At 39.8% G+C, this 21,621-nt stretch overlaps 1 protein-coding gene and 1 pseudogene across 6 annotated transcripts in view; one reads left to right on the top strand and one right to left on the bottom strand.

The window, feature by feature from the left end:
• zgc:162872 (BAR_ACAPs and ArfGap_ACAP domain-containing protein) overlaps window positions 1-21,621 on the bottom strand; it is a 145,088-nt gene that overhangs the window by 28,359 nt on the left and 95,108 nt on the right. For all 6 annotated transcript variants that reach the window (XM_048604200.1, XM_048604196.1, XM_048604197.1 and 3 more), the window contains 2 exons: window positions 17,530-17,625; window positions 12,898-12,972 (listed from right to left, as the gene is read on the bottom strand). In XM_048604200.1, the coding sequence (XP_048460157.1) occupies window positions 12,898-12,972; window positions 17,530-17,625 (171 nt within the window). The remainder of the gene's footprint in view (window positions 1-12,897; window positions 12,973-17,529; window positions 17,626-21,621) is intronic.
• Window positions 13,919-14,037, top strand: LOC125484765 (annotated as a pseudogene).

Here is a 21,621-nt window from a genome sequence, read left to right as displayed (position 1 = left end):
GGTAGAACTTTCTGTATTAGACTTTACCAAATGTCAAAGCAAATTTATGTGGTCTTAAATCATAGAATAAGACTTGGTATAATTAATGATTACCAGCAAACATTAATTTTGTTTCTCTCTTCAAAGATGCTCTTGACCTTCTGAGTGTTTCCAGAATTTTCTCTCTTTGGAAGATTTAGGACCACAGCCATATAAAGTGACTCATTGTAACAGAGAGCTGAAAATGTTCTTAGAAAGCATGTAATGTTTTATCATGGAGAGGTAGATTCAGTTTAAAAGATGACTGAAAAGAAGGTACTTACTAACTTGAAATTTACATGTTCATAAATTAAATAATTGTTGTTGAAGTATACCATTTCATTAAATAATAAACCAATTACCGTATATTAAACATAAAAGGTGATAATAAGCAATTGCATAATACATTTAAGAGAAACTTATGCATATATACACATATCACGAACTATAGTTTTACTCATTGCAGTCTATTCAGGTAAACTGAACCCGATTAGATTACATGTCGTCTTCGTAGAGTCGATGCCATTCAATTGAGAAAACTAAGAAGCTGGTGACACTGCCAACACATAACCACTTGACAGTAGTTCTCAACTGAACATTTAATTTAAGCTGTCAAAAAATTATAGAATTTTGTGCAGCAGGAGGCTTTGGGGAATAAAACTCACACTAAAAAATGTCATAGGGAATCAATAAGTAATTAAATGTAATACCGCCATAATGAGGAGTTGTGGTCACTGAACTGAAATTCTATGGATTTGCAAACTTCTTGAAAGATACTTGCTAAAACTACTCATTCATATATAAACATATTTCATAAAAGCAACTTACCATATATAATACGTAACGAAACCTGAAGAATCTCATTGCAACAGCTCCTTACAGTTGTCAAAAATCTGTATTCCAGTGAAACACAGCAAATTTTCTTGCACCGAGTTGATAAGTTGACAGTTTGTGTTGACTGTTGAATCTACAGCTCAGAATTCATACTCGATATTGCCTATCACTACATTTGTAAATACAGTCAGTTTCGTTGAAATTTGGGCCATACTTTTTTCCTTTGACTTATTGATAAATAAGTCAATGTTTGTGCAAATGAGGCAAGATTCTTCTGTTCACGATGTCTGCCTCAATGCATTCACCAGTCGGGTCTAGAGTTTCGACTCCTTCCTCACAAATGAAAGCTGTCAGCTGATATCAGCCAGCTGACGCGATCATGAATAAATTGAGTTGTTAATGAACCGATGCCTTGTAACGCGGTTTCATTTGCTACTAAAACATTTTAATAGACAATGAGGCTTTCAAATGGCTCAAAGAAAAGCACACGTTTGATGCTTAAATTAAGTAAATTATGTGGTCATATGCTATATATGCTTCACATGAAATATGTAAAGCATTCAGATAAATTGATTGGAAACTGTATCAATCTCTCATGTTACATTTACGTTGCCAAGAAAACCTTACTATATAGCAGTAAATAACGACTTATATTTACGTTGAAACCTTCGACGTAAGAGAAGATGTTCAGTGCTTCACAGGGACCTTATAGAGCAACTTCAAACAGCAAATCACATAAGGCAATATCAAGATGGATTGAAGGAAGGAAGGAGCACACAGTTTCGGGATGGAATTCCAGAGCTTAGGTCCTTAGCAGCTGAAGGTTTATGTGCCACTGGTACAGCAAGTAAAATCAGATGCTCAAAGGGCCAGAATTAGTTGAGTGTACTATCTTACACAGTCGGAAATCACATGACACCAGGTTATAGTCCAAAAGGTTTATTTGAAAACACAAGCTTTCAGAGCCTCATACCTTTTTCAGGTGTTAGTGAGAGGGGTAGGATCAGACACAGAACTTAGGAGGAAAAGATCAAAGGGTCACTCCACTGATGTGGATGTACTAAACAAACCCAAGATGCTGTTAAATCTTTAAATCAGTTGATTAGTTAATTGATTAATATGTATATGTAAATCCTCAAATTCCTTTCAAGTCACTGTCCTGAGAGAACTAAAGGTTTTATCAGTCTAAAGTAGAGGTGACATTTTAGATCAGACAATGCACGTTAAGTGTGAGATCTTGTTTAGAATATGTGCTTTGGTTTGGAGTCAGGCTGGTTTTATTTCTAAAGTAGGAATTTATAAAACGCCACATTGACTGACTGTCTATAAATTGTGTGCTTTTTGAAGAAAACAGAATGTATCTGCAAATACAAATTCACCCCATAGATTCACATGTGTGAGTGTGTGCGCGTGTGAGAGCAGGTGAGTGCACGAGGGGGCGAGTGAGCGGGGGCCAGTGAGCACAATTCAGAGAGAGAGTGAGTGCGAGAGCAAGCATGAGAGAGACTGTGTGAACGTGCATGCTTCTGTGAGTGCGTGTATGTATGTATGCATGCATGCATGCATGCGTGTGAGAGAGAGAACGTATAGCGTGGTGGGGTCACCCATAGTGCAACATGAACCCAAGATCCCTGTTGAGGCCATCCTCATGGGTACTGAACTTGGCTATCAGCCTCTGCTCGGTGGCTCTGCAGTGTTGTGTATCCTGAAGTCTGCCTTGGAAGACATTTACCCAAAGATCCGAGGCCGAATGTCCTTGACCGCTGAAGCATTCTCCCGCTGGGAAGGAACATTCCTGTTTGGTGATTGTTGCACGGTGTTCATTCATCTGTTGTTGTAGCATCTACATGGTTTCGCCAAAGTACCATGCCTTGGGGCATCCGTGCCTGCAGCGTATGAGATAGACAACATTGGCCAAGTCACATGAGTATCTACTGTGCACATGGTGGGTGGTGTTCCCACATGTGACGGTAGTGCCCATGTCAAAGATCTGACATGTCTTGTAGAGGTTACCATGACAGGGTTGTATAGGGTTGTGGTCGACGTTGTCCTGGAGACTGGGTAGTTTGCTGCAAAATGGTCTGTTTAAGGTTTGGTGGTTGTTTGAAGGCAAGAAGTGGAGGCATGGGGGAAGATCTTGGCAAGGTGCTCAGCATCATCGATAATGTGTTGAAGGCTGCAAAGAACGTGGTATAGTTTCTCCGCCACGGAAAGTACTGGATAATGAAGGGTATCCAATCAGACATACCCCGTGACTGTCTTCTGAGGATGTCATTACAGGTTTTCACTGTGACACATCAGAACTGGCGATCGATGAGTTGAGCATCGTATCCTGTTTCCATGAGGGCGTCCTTCAATACCTTCAGGTGTCCATCTCGCTCCTCCTCATCCGAACAGATCTGTGTATGCATAGGGCTTTTCTGTAGGGGATGGCTGTTTTAATATGTTTAGGGTGGAAGCTACAGAAGTGCAGCATTGTGAGGTTATCCGTGGGCTTGCGGTAGAGTGAGGTACTGAGGTGTCTGTCCCTAATGGAAATGCGTGTGTCCAAGAATGAGACTGATTCTAAAGAGTAGTCCATGAGAAGTCTGATAGTGGGATGAAACTTGTTGATATCACTATGTAGCTGTTTCAGTGATTCTTCGCCACGAGTTCAAAGGAAGAAAATGTCGTCAGTGTATCCAGTGTATAGCGTTGGTCTTTCTTCCTCTTTCGTGGCACGTGCACTCGCTCTCACACACACAAATCTATAGGGTGACTTTGTTTTTGCAGATACATTCTATTTTGCTCAAAAAGCACACAATTTAGAGACAATGTGGCGTTTTGTAAATTCCTACTTTAGAAATAAAACAAGTCTGACTCCAAATAAAAAACAAACTGATTCTAAACAAATCCTCACACCTAACATGCATTGTCTAACCGAAAAGGTCACCCCTTCTTTAGACTGATAAAACTTTTAGTTCTCTCAGGACAGTGACTTCAAAAGGAATTCGAGGATTTACATATACGTATTAATCAATTAAAACCTTTAACTGATTAAAGATTTAACAGCATCTTGGGTTTGTTTAGTACATCCTCATCAGTGGTGTGACCCTTTGACCTTTTCCTTTTAAGTTCTGCGTCTGATCCTACCTCTCTCACTAACACCTGAAGGAGCAGTGAGGCTCTGAAAGCTTGTGTTTTCAAATAAACCTGTTGGACTATAACCTGGTGTTGTGTGATTTCTGACCTTGTCCACCCCAGTCCAACACCAGCACCTCCACATCATGGTAATCCTACAAGGTTAATAGAGTTGCAGGAAATTACAGATAGGGGAGGGGTAAGGTCTTGAAGGATTCACTCGCACGAACAGCTGTGCCACCCACTTGCATCTCACTCAATCCCTCCCTTTGTCTCATTCCAGAAAAAACGTCCCATATTAGGACACAAAGAGCAAGGAAGGGTGGTGGGGTGCCTGACAATTGGCTGCTCACCCCCTACAAGGAAGGAGCCTTGACTCTGACTGCCCCAAGTGACCACCTGATAGAGACCGCCATTGACTCACTGTGCTGAGACCCCTGACTGAAGGGTGTTTCCCTTGATGTGACTGAGCACTCCTCCCCTGGACTTAGAGGCAAATCACCATTTGAGCGATGCACATGTAACGTGTTTGCCATGTCAGCTGCTGACACATGAAGGAAGTGCCACACAGATATAGTATGGTGCTGTACTGCAACATGTCCACCTCTTGGCTGATAATTAGTGACGATTACGAGGACCTGCTTGGTTTTGTGCCTGTGTTGCAAGGCAAGACAAGGCAATGCAAAAAATGCTTTGAGCATCCAAACAGATGAGAGGTGAGCGAACACTAGGAGAGCAAGGGACGAGAGCAGAGATGCAGCCTGGTCCAGTGAGCTGGGTGCTTGTCCAAACATACTGTTCTTGCATCAGCACTGCAATGAGAGGTCCTGATGTACTCAGATTGCAGCACTGAAATGCAGAAACATATTCTAAGTGGTTTGGAGTTATGTCATGATGGCGTGGAGATGAACAGTGGCCATCTGCAGCCACTACTCATGGCACATGCCCTGAGAAATTGGTTCCAACTGTCCAAGATGGAGGTCTGGAAGAGAAAGTGGCAAGCTTGAGTTGCCAGGTATCTGCTCTGATTCTTATATCTAGTTGCTATTCAGCATGTAGTATAATAGGAACCTGCATATTAATGAGGCTTGATTCAGTACTCATGAAGGGGATAATGTACCATAATTCCCATTAATAAGCACCTCATCACACCCTCATGAGAATCTCAACTCGACACCCAGAACTCTGTTAGAAAGTGCATCTTGTTGCACCTAGATCAAGACTGGCCTTGCTGGACTTCTCATGCTATTCTCTCAGATATCTCGCCATAACCTATATCATTCAAGGCTCTTTGTTTATTACATATTGCTTATCAATACTGTTTTTACATACTTCGTCTTAAAAAATAAACTAACAAATGATTCAGCATTATGCATCAAAAACAAAATACAGTTATTAGCAGTTATCTTTGAAGAATGCACATTTAGTGTCCATAGAGTGTTTAAAAATTTCAGTAACATCCTGCAGCATGTCAAGGAAGAGTTTCATGATTTGGGATGAGGTCAGAGTATGACATTTGTTCCCAGTATGATTAAAAAAAAATGCAATGCTTGTAAAAAATTTTTTGACCTCTGCAAACAACTAGTCGTGTATATACACCTATCTGGTACTCAAGATAAATATTTTTATGCACGGTTACTTAAGAAGTCAAGGTCCTGGGCCAGGGCCAAGGTCAATAACATTTCTTGCAGCAACAGCAGATCTAAATTGAAGACAAAGTAGTGACTACAAATATGTATCCAATCAGACTAAAGCCAGAAAGTAGAAAAAGAGTTCAGCAAAGATGTAAAGTTACTAATAGGATCAGTAGGATTACTATTACATCATCTAGTGGCAACCATTAGTACACATACATATTCTGTAACTTACCTGAAGAGCAGCCTATGATTAGCATTTAAGAAAAAGGGGGATAAAAAGAAAACACATTACTGACTGTTGTGCAAGTAAAAGTTTACTGAAAATGGGCACATTGAACAGAACAAGTGTTGAGAACCACATGAACTGCATAGTATTTGACACAAATTATATGCAATGGAAGGAAGTTGGAGGCAGTATAATGGCAAACAGCAAGAATCCAAAGGAGGTTCAAAATGAGGAAACTATTATGCAACAGAGGAAAAAAATAAACATTCTTTGTAAAACGTAACAATTTTGTAAGGCGAGTCTAAGACTCAGAATCCAAAAAGGGATTCTAAGTACCTTTCATATCCAGGTCATGATTTTCCAATAGAAAGGGATACCCCTTGTGATGGCTGCATGGGTAAATGTAAATATATTGTAGCCCTAGCTGCAGCAAGAAAGTAAGTGTAGTATTTATTATAGGAATTTCTAGATTTGGAGCATAAAAACCTACAATGGTTCTTGCACGTGGCCAAGATCAGGGTTGACTATGAAGAGTTAGATCTCTCCCGAACAACTTTTAGTCTGCTATTAAGTCAATGGTTAGGCTCAGTCATAGCATCATGCCTACATAATCAGATGAATACAACAAGGGCTATGGGCCCCAAAAACAGCCTGAAGATTTGTGCTCCAGAATTAGCCAAAACTCGCCAGGCTCTCCCAGTACAGTTGTAACACTTGGATCTACCCAACCAAATGAAACATTGTTCAGATATATCGTATTCGCCAAAAGCATAACATATCCAACCTGGTGTGTGACTGCCCTGCTCTCAAATCAAAGGGATGAAAGATGTCACCAACAGCATTTTAAAACAAAACTCAACAGTAAACCAAGCATCAAAAGTCAGCTTATTTCCTAGTAGGACCACTTGATTCCAGATCTCATTAACACCCCAATAAAGAGATGTGGTTTCTGAATTACAATCTAGATGGTTAGAGGCACGAAACAGGAAGAGAGCAGTGACCATCTCGGGTATTTATTACAGACCTCCAAATAGTGGGGAGGAAGTAGAAGAGTGCATTTGTTTGCAGATTATTTTAATCTAAAGGCCAAATGGAGTTGTGATAGTTGGTGATTTGAATTACCCTGGGGTAGACTGGGGAAAACAATAAAAAGAGTCTGGGTCATTGAAGGGAAGAAATTTCTACAAATGTGTGCAGGAGAACTTTTTGGAACAGTACATTTCTAGGGAGGGAGGAGATATGCTGTATCTGGTCCTGGGGAAAAGGTAAGCCAAAAAGAGAACGTCAGAATGAGGGTGCATTTGGGAAATATCAATCATAAGGTTCAACATTAAATTGGAAAAGGATAAAAATCAGTAAAGAAATAAGACCCCAGACTGGAAAAGAGCAGATTTGGGGGATCTAAAAGTTGAACTGCAGCAGGTTGATTGGGAATGCATTTTGGTGGATGAAAAATGGGAGACTTTCAAAACAGAGATGAAGAAGGTCCAAGCTAGGTACATAACCATGAGAAATAAACTGAAGGATAGAGTGGAGCTTATGAGGAACAAGCAGGGTAAGCTGCTCACTGAAGCAAAGGGTATGACAGATGAGTACTTTGCTTCTGTCTTTACCTAATTCGAAAATGGTGACAATGGCCGGATTGCCGAGCAGGAGAGAGAGAGCGAGAGAGCGAGAAACTGCAGAGTTATTAACAGACATTTTTCAAAGATGTCATTACTTAAGAAAAGGGGCAACGGACAAACCAGGAAACTACAGACCTGTCAGCTGATCAACAGATGGAGGCCATAATACAGAATAAGATAAAAGTACACAGAGGAAAATAAGTTAATACTAAACATTAAACATGATTGTCAACAGCATGTTTGATAAATATAATTGAGTTCTTTGACCAGGAAACACAAGCAGCGAAGGAGGGTTGTACTGTTTAGACTTTCAGAAAACATTTGATATGGTGCCATATGGCAGGTTGGTTAGCAAACTAGAAATGTTCGGGATTGAAGGGTTCTTAACAGCATAGATTAGAAGTTGGCTAAAAGATAGGAAACAGAAGGTAGATATAGACATTTCGCAGACTGGAGTAGAGTTGAAAGTGGTGTTCCCTAGGGATCAGAATTATCCCTTGCCCTTTCTGATTTATATGAACAACTTGGACATGGACGTTGAGGGCAAAATCTCTAAATTTGTGAATGATACTAAGCCTAGGGAGAAAAGTGAAATGTGAGGATGATGCTGAGCGACTTGAGATGGACATTGACAAGTTGATCAAAGGGGCAGGAACCTGGCAGAAGAATTTCAATGCAGAGAAGAGGTAACGCAGTTTGGTAGAATAAACATAGAGAGACAATACAGGTTCAATGGTTCAACTTTGAGTGGAGTACAGGAGCAGAGAGACCAGGGGTTCACATGCATAAATCTCTGAAGGTGGCCAGCTAAGTTGAAACTGTTGTTAAGAAGGCTTATACAATCCTTATAAATAGAGACATAATGTATAAAAGCAAGAAATCATGCTACACCTCTAAAAATCATTGGTCAGACCACATTTGAAATAGTGTGTTCAGTTCTGGACACCTTATTTAAGGATGGAAGTTAAAGCCCTGGAACAGTGCAAAAGAAATGTGTTGGCATTATTCTAGTAATGAGGAATTTTAGATACAAGGGAAGATTAGAGAAAGTGGGCTCACTCTCCTTGAAGCAGAATAGATTAAGAGGTAATCTTATTGAGATATTCAAAATTATGAACGATTTTGACTGGGTAAAGGAGAATATTCTGTTTCCATTAGTTGATATGTCAGTAACTAGGGAGGGCACCATTGCAAGATTGTCAGCAAGCCCTAACAGTGAGATGAGGAGAAATTTCTTTACTTGGAGAGCTGTTAGGATTTGGATTGCGCTGCACGTCAGAGTGTAGGAGGTAGATCCCATACAAGGTTTCAAGAGAGTGCTGGATATAGATTTTAAAAGTGATGAATTTAGAGGGCCACAGAGATAGGACTGGAGAGTGGAAGTAGCTGGCTGGCTTTTCTAGAGCAGGTATAAACACGTCAGGTCAAATAACTTCCTGCTGTAAAGTAAATTTCGATGATTCCATAAGGGGATCTGTTACCTTAGTTGGCTGGACAGCTGGTTTGTGATGCAGTGATGCCAATAGCATAGGTTCAATTCCTGCACTGGCTAAGGTTACTGTTGAAAAGGAGAGTCCTTCACCTCTCCCCTCACCTGAGGCATGGCGACTGTCAGGTTAAACCAGAGAGTTGTCTCTCTAATGAGACAGAGCCGTACAGTGCAGTAGAACTATGGTGATTTTGCCTTTTACCTTTACAACCTTAATCCAAACATGAATAAAAGAAAAACTGAATTTTAGAGGAGACTTTAGAGTGACTCCCCTAGGTATAAAAGCAGCAATGTGTAACATTAAAGGTACCCTAGTGAAATAAGAGTAATTGAGAATTAAGAGGACATTTCTCAACCAGCTACCATATACCACAGCTCACTGGGGTAGTGCACTGACAAATTCAATCCCACTATCCCCAGAGAGACACCATGAGTGTGAAAAAGGTTTAACCATACTATCCAGAGTCCCCAATTTACCTGACTGATGAACTCAGGGTAAAAGATCGAATTAAAAAGGTTGCTGTACTGAATAGGAAAATAACTGTTTATTACAATCAAACATTGCTTTAACCAATTACAATTAGGAAATTGCAATTGCTTTATAGCTCTACAATTTATTCCTTGAATATCAAGGAAAAATGCAGAAAGATCAACAGCATCAGTACAGAGCACAGGATTCGCTGAGTTGCTTTCTTTCTCTTTCTTTTAATTCCTTTTTAGTTCTTTGCTACTGACACAAAGTTGTTTGCACAACTTGTTGTTAGCTCTCTTTCATTCAATGGTTAAGAATTCATCTTTTCACTATTTTCAAAAGGATTTTATTCCTCCTACAAGAGGAGATTTAAGAGAACAGGATGTAGAAGATAGCTACCTATTATTGAAGCTATCACCTCCACACAAGTGAGACACACCAGATGAGAAGTAATATTTTGATGCACTCTCTTTCAGGCTACATAATTATCTACTGTACTGTCTCCACACAAATCATGATCACCAAGATAGAAGCCAATCAGAACATTGCTATCAAGCAGTTTTTCTTTAGTTCTGAACCGGTCTTGTGGTGCCCGATTCTGCTCTTGCTGTTCCAGGAAAATGCAACATTTGCACAGAACTCAAAGTGTTCCAGTACACACTTAAAAACCACAGTCATACCTCTGCAGAGTCTCCTTAGTTTGAAGCACCATCTTTCTTGTGCACACGGTCAAAAAATAAATTTAAAAGGTGTCTTTACACATATTGTGGCTACAAGAGCAGGTCAGAAGCTAGGTATTTGTAGCAAGGGGCCTACCTCTCCAAGTCTTTCCACTATCAAAGCACAAGTCAGGAGTGTCGTGGAATTCTCTGCATTTGCCTGAATGAGTGCAGTTTTAATAACTCAAGACACCATCCAAGATAAAGGAGCTCTCTTGATTAGCATCCGACTTTCTCCATCTTTGACATTCACTCTCCATCCACCAGTTGGACATGTTGCTACTGTGTACACAATCTAGGAGATGCACTAGAATAAACCAGCAAGGATTTCCTCCTAAATCCAGGACGTCTGCTCTTGAAAATGATAAAGGGAACAGGGACAGCCATGTCTCAGAGTCTCTCCAAGTAATACACCTTTGTGACTTCGAGACTTGGACACTATTCTTTTCCTTCATCATTGTTGGGTCAAAATCCTGGAAATCCCTCCCTAACAGTGGCAACTCTGATAATAGGCTTCACAGCTCTTGAAAAAGATAACAAACTCATCAACTTCTACACTACAGAGGGACAAACACCACAAAAATCATTCTTCACCAAGAAGCTAAAAGTAATCAGAGATAGTAGGAACTGCAGATGCTGGAGAATCTGAGATAACAAGGTGTAGAGCTGGATGAACACAGCAGGCCAAGCAGCATCAGAGGAGCAGGAAGGCTGACGTTTCGGGCCTAGACCCTTCTTCAGAAATACTTTAACCTCACAAGTGCACCATCTATACTTTCAATATTAAATGTTTTCATTCCTATGTGAACCGTCTTTGTAAACTCCACCACTGAGGTGTCTAATTTAGTACTACTGTGCCAAATTAAGAGATGTTTTGTACTCGTGACATGTACTGACATGGGAACTCGGTCATGTGGAGGTGCCGGTGTTGGACTGGGGTAGACAAAGTCAGAAGTCATTCAACACCAGGTTACAGTCCAACAGGTTTATTTGAAATCAAAAAGCTTTCCGAGCACTGCTCCTTCGTCAGGTGAAGTCACTTATTAGTATTAATTGAATGAAATGAACAAACTGAAACAAAGTGCTGGAGAAATTCAGCAGGTCTGGTAGCATCTGTGGAGAGGAAACATAGCTTATGTTTCAAGACCACTGGCCCTTCATCAGAACTTAGGTTCATAACTAACTGAAACAAAACAGAGTCCTGAAAATGAATGGATAAAGTGGTACTTCTTCAACCGTTGGCTAGATATTTCATGCCTCATGTATTTTTGGGCTGGGAGATTTGGTAGGGGGTGGGGGGGGTTGTCAGTCGCTATCTAGCTGGTGCATTCTCCATGGCAATGCATATCAGAATCACAATGCACTTGCCAACCAAACAGTTCTATTCTCATGCAGGAAAACGTTGTTCCCCTTCTATAAGTACTTTTGCAGATTTACAGATTTTTAATCAGTAAGGGTATCAAGGGTTATGGGGAAAAGGCCGGAAAGTGAACGTGAGGTTTGTCAGGTCAGCCATGATCTCACCGAACAGTGGAGTAAACATGATGGGCTGAATGACCTGCTTCTACTCCTACTCCTACGTCCCATGATCTAATGGTCCGAAAGAACGCAGGATACAAAGCTTCAACAATTCAGCAACGTCAAGAAAGCTAGACTGAAGGAATCCGAGTGAAATCCACAGTCTTGGTAGGGAAAATAAAATCAACTTGCTTCTACACGTCTATGCAAAGACCTTACAAACCAAAGTAATATTCCTTTGCAAACAGAGTCTGAACATCCTTTAGCGCCACACAAGACCATCCTAAATCTTTCCAAACGGACTGCAGTTCTGTTGAAAGGTCATCAACCTGAAAGGCTAATCCAGTTTTTCTTTCCAAAGATGTTGCCAGACCTGCTAAATATTTCCAGTATGTTCCATTTTTATTCTGGTCTTCGTGGTTTAACTGCTTAGTAAAGCAACACCAGAGGCCTAGAATTGTAGAACTCAAATACAACCAAAAAAAATGATTTCAGTATTTAAGTAGATTACAGCATGTCATGGGTGGGAAAAGCAGGATGCAGCAGCTAAATAAAAAATAAAAGGTGGCCAACACTTCACATAGGAACTTTCTGAATTCACACCAACTTAGTGGAATTTTGATCCCCTGAAATATTGCAACAGTCGATAAACCAAATTAGGTTACAATAGACTTAATCTTAAATATTGTCCAGTTATTTTATGTCGGTGTCATTTTAGTTTTAAATTCTAGTATTTGGTCCAATTGGGTATCACTTTACCATTACATATTTTGATTACTGTAAAATTTTATAGTTTTCTACAACTTTCAGAGCAAGATATGCATTTGGCCTTTGTTGGCCTACCATGTCTATGTGGACCAAAGGGCCTGTATCTTTGCTGCATAACTCAATGAGTATCTAACTAAAAAATGTTTCTCCAATGAAAAATGCTTCAGTTAAGTAAACTGTGATACATTTCAAAAGGATTACATTCACAATAGTCAGAGAAGCAAAATAAAAATCTAGAAATTCACAAGTAATAGCCCAGCCGATGGCTTTATTTAGTTTAGTGTTTCTTTTTGGGATAGTACAATTAGAGATATTGCTCTTAGTGAAGGTATTTAATTGATCATTGTAACACTGATTTACAGGCAGTGGGCTGCAATACTATAAAATACTGTAAGACATTTGAATTGTACTTACATTTTCAGGTGAGGTGGGATGTTTAAAATATGTAAAAATTCACATCTGTCCACATACCTTTTGTTGAATAGTGGAATGTTTTTGTTCCATGTCTCTCTTCTCTTTAGCTGCATCCACAACTAATTGATCCAGCTGTTGAAACAGAATATTAAATCACTTTTTAAATTCAAAATTACTAAGTTGTGAATCTCAACCAGTTACCTGTACATAAATATCCCTCCTCATTTTAGAAATGAATGAAGTAACATAAAAAGAATGACAGGTCTCTTAAAAAAATAAAAATAAGTTCATTCTACCTGATCATGTCATTATGTCTGACTATGTTTACAATAATGAAACTAACAAAATCCTAACAATTCAATTTCTTCAGTCCTACTTACACTTTGAAAAACAGATTTAGCATCTTCCAATCATGATGCAATTAAGTTTCCCTATCTTACAATTTGTCCTCTACAACATTAAGGAAGCATTGCAGCAAGGTTGGAAATTTTCAGCATCCATTCGGATAGCTTCTGCTGAGGTCCTGTAGGTAGTTATGAAAACAGACAACTTGCACTGATCCATATGGTACCTTAAATTCACAATGATTGCACAGTTCTAAAAGAATATCTGTTTGTGGCATCAGACCAGTAAGAAACACTGTACATGTAATGTAAACACTGGCAAAGGTTGCAGTGCTCAATCATTGTTGCCTGCATTAGCAGCTATGAATGCCTGATAGGGCAAACCAGTGGCACAGGCTCTGATGCCCAGTGGTACTGCACCAATTAGACAGAAGCAGTCAAAGATAAATGTTCAAATAAAACCAGATTTTCCAACTGCACTTCTCGTCTAAAGGCAATAACAGAAAACCACCTTGCTGACTAGGCTAATATTTTGTACATGGATTATTTTTAAAGCAACCATAAAAAACTAATCATTGTATACTTTATATATGGAATGCAACTTGCAAAAAAAAAAACCTTAAAATATTACTCCAAATTCTTGCCCAAGAAATATTTCTGTGAAGCAAGAAAATTTAATCCTGCTAGCTCCTGTGCCCTCACTTTTTTCTGGTCCCTAAATACAGTTATCTGAAACCTATGGCCACACTAGTCTGAAAATGCCCGATCTCATCTGATCTCAGAAGCTAAGCAGACTCAGGCATGGTTAGTACTTGGATGAGAGACCATCCAGGAATACTGGGTACAGTAGCCTTTGTATTTGGAAAGGTAAGGATTGATTAGGGATAGTCAACATGGCTTTGTGCATGGGAAATTGTGTCTCACTAACTTGAGTGTTTTGAAGAAGTAACGAAGAGGATTGATGAGGGCAGAGTGGTGGAAGTGATCGGTATGGACTTCAGTAAGATGTTCGACAAAGTTCCTCATGGTAAGGTAGTTAGCAAGGTTAGAGCACATGGAATACAGGGGGAACTAGCCATTTGGAACTGGTTCAAAAGGTGGAAGACAGAGGGTGGTGGTGCAGGGTTGCTTTTCAGACTGCAGGCCTGTGACCAGCAGTGTGCCACAATGATTGGTGCTGAGTCCACTGCTTTTTGTCATTTATAGAAATGATTTGGATGTGAATATAGGTGGTATGGTTAGTAATTTTGCAGATGACACCAATTGGAAGTATACGGGACTGCGAAGAAGGTTACCTCAGAGTACAACAGAATCTCGATCAGATGGGCTGATGGGCCGAGGAATGGCAGATGGATTTTAATTTAGATAAATGTGAGGTGTTGCATTTTGAAAAGGCAAATCGGGGAAGGACTTATACACGTAATGGTAAGGTCCTGGAGAGTGTTGCCATACAACAGAGACCTTGGAGTGCAAATGAATATTTCCTTGAAAGTGGAGTCGTAGGTAGATAGGATAGCGAAGACAACGTTTGGTGTGCTTGTCGTTATTGGTCAGTGCATTGAGTAAAGGAGTTGGGAGGTAATGCTGCGGCATTACAGGACATCGGTGAGGCCATTTTTGGAATACTGCATTCAATTCTGGTCTCCCTGCTATAGGAAGGATGTTGTAAAACTTGAAAAGGTTCAGAAAAGATTTACAACGATGTTGCCAGGGTTGGGGGGCTTGAGCTATAGGGAGAGGCTGAATAGGCTGGGGCTATTTTCCCCTGGAGGGTCAGAGGCTAGGGGTGACCTTACAAAGGTGTATAAAATCATGAAAGGCATGGATAGGGTGAATAGCCACGGTGTTTTCCCCAGGGTAGGGGAATCCAAAACTAGAGGGCATAGGTTTAAGTTGAGAGGAGAAAGATTTAAAGGGACCCAAGGGACAAGTTTTTCACGCAGAGGATGGTGCGTGTCTGGAACGAGCTGCCAGAGGAAGTGATGGAGATTGGTACAAAAGCAACATTTAAAAAGGTATTTGGATGGGTATATGAATAGGAAAGGTTTATGAGAGAGATATGGACCAAATGCTTGCAAATGGGAACAGGTTAATTTAGAATATCTGGTCAGCATGGACGAGTTGGACTGAAGGGTCTGTTTCTGTGCTGTACAACCATCAAGAATGCAGGTGATAACGTATTAAACCTGAATGGGAAGGCAACAAAAAAATTCAATAGAACTGCAAGATTTAACAGAGCACACAAGCAGAAACCAGTGAACAACTCTTCTGCTTACCCTGTCATTGATGAAATCAGTAATTTATTTTTCAGGGGCAGTAGTATTGGAGTGAAGGTGTGGAGGGAGATTCTGTTGTTGTTAAAATTATTTTACAGAGACAAATTAACTACAAAACCGGGATTAAGGTGAGTAATTGTGGTAAATCTGATATCAATACAAGCCAATATACTGCTCCAAATGATTTCTTCAATTTGTTGCAATTCTATGTATTCATTTTGGAAATTTCATGAACATGCAGAGGAGGCTACTTTAAAAGAGAAATACACACTGCAAGTTACTATGATATTTTGGGAGGTACACGATTCCAGAAGCACAATTTAAAAAGTGTGAACACCACTGCAGTATCCAAGCCAATAGTTATCCCTTCAAAACAACCAAAACAAGTAATTTTCTTGATTAAAGCAAAACACTGTGAATACCAAAAACCTGAAATAAATACAAAGTGCTGAAAATACCTAGCAGGTCTGGCTGCATCCGAGGAAAGAGTTTAAATTTTGAGTTGAATCGGTCTCTTTTGCGAGATCTGCTGAGCGTTGCCAGCAATTCCTAGTTTTATCTCATTTACTTGGTGGCTGGTTGTTACCCGTTGTTGTGCATAAATTGTCTATCATGTGTGTTCTCAAAGCAAAAATGACTTTCTTTCACGAGTAATTTATTGGTTATGACGTACTTTGGAATGTCCTCTGCTCATGAAAGATACTGTACAAATATATGTTTCGTACTCATCAAATGAATGATTATCTTGGCCTACAACAGTAGTTAGCATCATTTCAAATTCAGTGCCTCACTAGTCTAAAACTAAAACTAAATCAGAGATTATTTAAAAGCCGTGAAAATTTTAACGAACAAAAACGAAATTCAAAACATTAATCCCTTTGCTTTCAAGCAGCATGTATAATTGTTTAATTAGGATATATGCAGTAATTATTGATCATTTTAGCGTAGGAGTAATACATTCTCAAACAAAGCTAAACCCAGTTTTCCAGAAAATGCAAAGTGCAAGTCAGCAAGTAGGGACTAATATAATATCTGCTAAATTTATGTATCAGCCTTCGTAATTTAGGATTTCAACTTAATCCATTATTTATGTATCCCTAACAACAGGCACACCAAAGAAAATAGTCTTTACAGCATTAATGGCTGGCTTCAAAACAATATTCAAAATAAAGATACTTTTCAACTTTTGAATCTACCCACTTCCAACCAAGACTGAACAACTGAATAATCCTGAAGACAGACAGTTAATTTGTAATTCAGCGATGAACACACAAATTGATCTAAAAACTCAAATATTGAACATTTAATTAAAAATGCATCTCTAAGTAATTTTACAAATGATGTCAAATGTGCTTTTGGAAAGTTCCTGAAGTTAGCACTTCCCAGCTACAACTTGAATGTTGTGTTTGAAATGGCTCTATATTGCTTCTGAAATTTGAGATTTAAAAAGGTGCCCAATGTACGTGGTAAAAATACATATTGTTTTTTATTTAGTAGGCAATTGTTGCCATAGATTGTTCACCATTTGGTTTTGAACTACATTTGTTCCTTCTCCTCAAATCTAAGCTCTGAATTCTTCAATGTCTCTTTATAACCATTGTCTCCTAACCAAGTATAAACTTTTTGCATATTACTTATGTAGCACCTGGTCACATTCTTTACATTAAATATATCACAAAATCAAACCAATATTTTTTCAAAATTAAGTATTCAAAGTCTCTGTCAAAAAAAAAGTAACTTCAATAAACTTTCAGATAAAATTCTAGCAAATGACATGATAATTTTGCACACACTAAAAGCATAGGATGCCGTTCACATCTCAAACAGGGTATCTAAATGAAAAAAAAACAAGTATTTCAAAATTTTAAACGATTTCACTCTAAAACCCTGGAACTCCCTCCCTACACCACAAGGGCTACAGTAGTTTAATAAGGTAGTTCACCACCACCTTCTCAAAAGCAATTAGGGATGGGCAATAAACGCTGCCGAGTCAGGGACCTCCACATCCCACAAAAGAATAAACAAATTCTAAAAATGCTTAAATTTATTTTACAGTTTTGAAGTCTTACCTGGGCCCCCAGCTCCTTCATGTAAGGCTCCAGTTCCATAAAAAGATCATATCCCTGATGAAAGAATGTGAGATGGGCATACATAAAGGACAACATCTGAAAATGAAAAGTTAAAAAAAATTAACTACTGACATTGTTATTTAGTATAACGAATTGAGAACAGTTTAGGAATAAATTGCACAATGAAGATTAAATGCACACAAATTTTGGTTCAAGATATTTAAAGCTATGAAAATGAACAATTAGCAATTTTAAGATCACAACCTGATATTTTGATAAATTAAAAACATACACTTCCATGTGTGAAAATCTTACAAATGTCACCAGCATAATGTCACTGCAGTGTCAAGCTTAATCTATTAATGCCATGCACCCTTCACTCAGATATTCTGTTTGGTCTTTACACTATCAGAAGAGAGGTATTAAGCTGTGAAACAACAGAAAAGGTGAGAAGAAAGAGTGAAGATTATGCTTCCCTCACGGCTGAGTTGAGGAAGAGAGATGGGAGAGATAAGATGCAAGGCATTTCCCTCGTGCATCCCAGATCTGTCTGGTGCACAATCTTCAGAAATGGATCGTGTTTGGAGTCTTGCAAAAGAATTATTACCATATTACTTGCATGTATATGAAACACAGACAAGCAGTACACCTTTCAAAAGCTTACACCAAATTCCATTTCCAGCACACTTTACGAAGCCATAGCCTGTTTTCGTAATACATTTCCAGCAAAAAAGGTCTACCCTTCCTCATCTTTCATCAAAAGCAATATTTGGTTTAAATGTTCATTTAATAATTTAGAGTTGACTAAACATATTTTGTCACAATGACTGTAAACAGAACTTTGAAGCATGTTCAACATTTCTTTTTATTTTGTCCAGACTCAAAATACATTACAATTATTCAGATTTTGAGATATAGTTCATCAGTTTGCTAATTACAGGAAGCTTGTAAAATTTGGGAATATTCAATGCATTACCAGCTATTTAATATTTGCTTTTACATTTAAAAGGTCAAATTTTACATGACCTTCGCTAAGCTTTACAGTCTACAAACATAAAATGCAACAAAATTTCTGCACTGCCATAAATAAAGGAAGGAAAGATATTTTACTTTCATTCCAGCGCATTCTTCCAACAAAAGTACCCATCAGAATGTGGCACAATTGATCAATAGGGTCTCTATCATTCAAAGACATCAAATTTGAAAGATAGCTTCAGAGATATTCCAAGTACAATATGCTTCTGAGAGTGAAAAAAGCATGATACTGCTTTCTCATGCCCTATCAACTACTAGCACTCAAGAAAAGGACCCTACACAAATGTTTAATATACATATGCCTAGCACAGTGGGTTGTAACTTCTGGCAGCAACCTTCAAATTAAACTTAACACATGGCAATCCTTAAAGCTTCCCAGGGTATTTCTTGATAAAGTCTAGCTGTATGTTTGCACACTGAAATACATGATGGGCTGTGGTAAAGCTGTTTAAGTGTTGCAGCATGCCATTGTTATGCATGTAACACTTCTGTGGTTCTCTATTTAAGCACAAAGCAGTAAATGTATTGGAGGTGGTCACAGTACGTGGAGCACAAGTTACTTGAGGAGACAAATTGTCACAATCTAGAAAACAAGAACGCAAAGGGAGCCAGACAGGAAGAAGGCAGAAACTTCAAGTCACGAGCAAGTATCAGTCTCAAGCTCAAAAGCTCAGTAGGAAAGTCTGAAGTGTGTGGATCCTAGCCTTTGAGGGAGCTGAGCAATGATGAGCAGTTGGTTAGCTTTTCTTTTTATAATTATTGTCATGTAGTGTGAGTAGTTTAATCTTGAGAATTTGGTGCTACTGAAAGGTCAGATTCACACAATGCATATATTTAAGTAAAAACCATCACATGCAGAGAACTCTCCTATTACATAGAATTTGAGATATGGGCTGTTACGGTACATCCTAAAATTTGCACAGGGAGTTTAAGGGGAGAGGCATTAGATTGAAAGGAAAAAAAGCAATTTCCAGAATGTCAGAGATAACGCTGCGTGGAGCTTTTCTTCTTTATTCATTCACGGGATGAGGGCATCGCTGGCTCGGCCAGCATTTACTGTCCATCCCTAATTGCCCAGAGGGCTGTTAAGAGTCAACCACATTGCTGTGGGTCTGGAGTCACATATAGACCAGACCAGGTAAGGACGGCAGTTTCCTTTCCGAAGTGACATTAGTGAACCGGATGGGTGTTTCCTGACAATCAACAATGGATTCATGGTCATTATTAGATACTCAATTCCAGATATTTATTGAATTCAAATTCCACCATCTGCTATGGTGGGATTCGAACCCGGGTCCCCAGGACGTGATCTGGGTTTCTGGATTAACAGTCCAGTGACACTGGGGAGGCGACAGCCTAGTGGTAATGTGCTGGAGGAGCACAGCAGGCCATCAGGCCATACAGCAGAGGAAAGCTAACGTTTCGGGTCGGGTTGGGTCGGGACCCTTCTTCAGAAATGGGGGAGGGGAAAGGGAGCTCTGAAATAAAATAGAAAGAGGAGGGGTGGGGCTGGGAAAGGTAGGTGGGATGGCGATAAGTGAGTGCAGGTAGGCAGTGGTGGGGATTGGTCAGTGAGGTGGGAGAAGCAGATAGGTGGGAGAGAAGGTGGACAGGTTGTGTCAGGTCAAGGAGGTGGGGATGAGAGGGAGGGTTGGTCATGGGCTGAGGATGGGGGTGGGGAGATTTTGAAACTGGTAAAGTCCACATTGACACCATTGGGTTGTAGGCTCCCAAGGCGGAATGAGGTGCTGCTCCTCCAGTTTCCGGGTGGCCTCACTGTGACACTGGAGGAGGCCCAGGATAGACATGTCGCCCAGGAAATGGGAGGGGGAGTTGAAATGGTTCGTGACCGGAAGATGTTGTCATTTGTTGCGAACAGAGCTCAGGTGCTCTACAAAGCAGTCTCCGAGCCTCTGCTTGGTCTCACTAACGTAGAGGAGGCCACATCAGGAGTAGCGGATGCAATAGACCACATTGGCGGATGTGCAGGTAAACGTCTGTCTGATGTGAAAGGTTTTTTTTGATTCCATGGATGGAGGTTAAGGGGCAGGTGTAGCACTTCCTGTGATTGCAGGGAAAGGTGCCGGGGGTGGTGGGGCTAGTGGGGAGTGTGGAGCAGACGAGGGAGTCACAGAGAGAGCAGTCCCTACAGAAGGCAGATAGGGGTGGGGAGGGAAATATATCCTTGGTTGTGGGGTCAGATTGCAGGTGGCGGAGAATGATATGTTGAATCCGGAGGTTAGTGAGGTGATACGCGAGGACAAGGGGGACTCTGTCTTTGTTTTTGTTGCAGGGAGGGGATGTGAGGGCAGCGGTGCAGGAAACGCAAAGGCGATGATACAGAAGTAGCCTCTATGATTCTAAAGACATTGGATTAGTTAGGAAGCAACAGGGGGCATAACAACAGAAAATTATAGAAATACTCAGCCCAGGGCAGTGGCCAAGGCAGGAGGTAGAATTGATAGCTATGAAATACAGTATGGTGAAGGATGGAAGACCATTTGACTGGAAATAACAGCTCATCTGAGCTGTTGTTCAGTGAAGCGGACTGACGACATAAAGAGAGGAAAGGAGCTGAGAATGGAGTTGGGTGATGTTACAGTACATAAAGCTCCACATGTACTATTTCAGATGATATCATTAGGACAATACAAGTTTTGTTCCCTTTATTCTTCCATGGGATAGAGACATTTGAAGTACTCATCCATTTATTTATTTTTAAATGTTGTAAAGGTTTCCAGCCTCCACTACTTTCCCAGGTAGCATTCCAGATTCTGGAAGGCCAGTATTTAATGCCCATCTCTAACTGCCCTTGAACTGAGTGACTATTAGAACCATCTAAATGGCAGTTAAGAGTCAACTACATTGCTCTGGATCTGGAGTCACATGTGGGTCAGATAAGGTAAAGATAGCAGAGTTTCTTCCCAAAAAAAAAGTTAGTGAACAATATACATTTTTACAACAATCAATTATAATTTCACAGTCACTATTACTGAAACATTTTCTGCAAATCCAGAATTATTAACTGAACTTAAATCCTTCCAGCTACCATGGTGG

Source organism: Rhincodon typus, chromosome 13, assembly GCF_021869965.1.
Source record: "Rhincodon typus isolate 14 chromosome 13, sRhiTyp1.1, whole genome shotgun sequence".
Lineage (NCBI taxonomy): Eukaryota > Metazoa > Chordata > Chondrichthyes > Orectolobiformes > Rhincodontidae > Rhincodon > Rhincodon typus.
The sequence above is the reverse complement of the archived record's forward strand: the minus strand, read 5'-3'. Positions and strand labels throughout refer to the sequence as shown.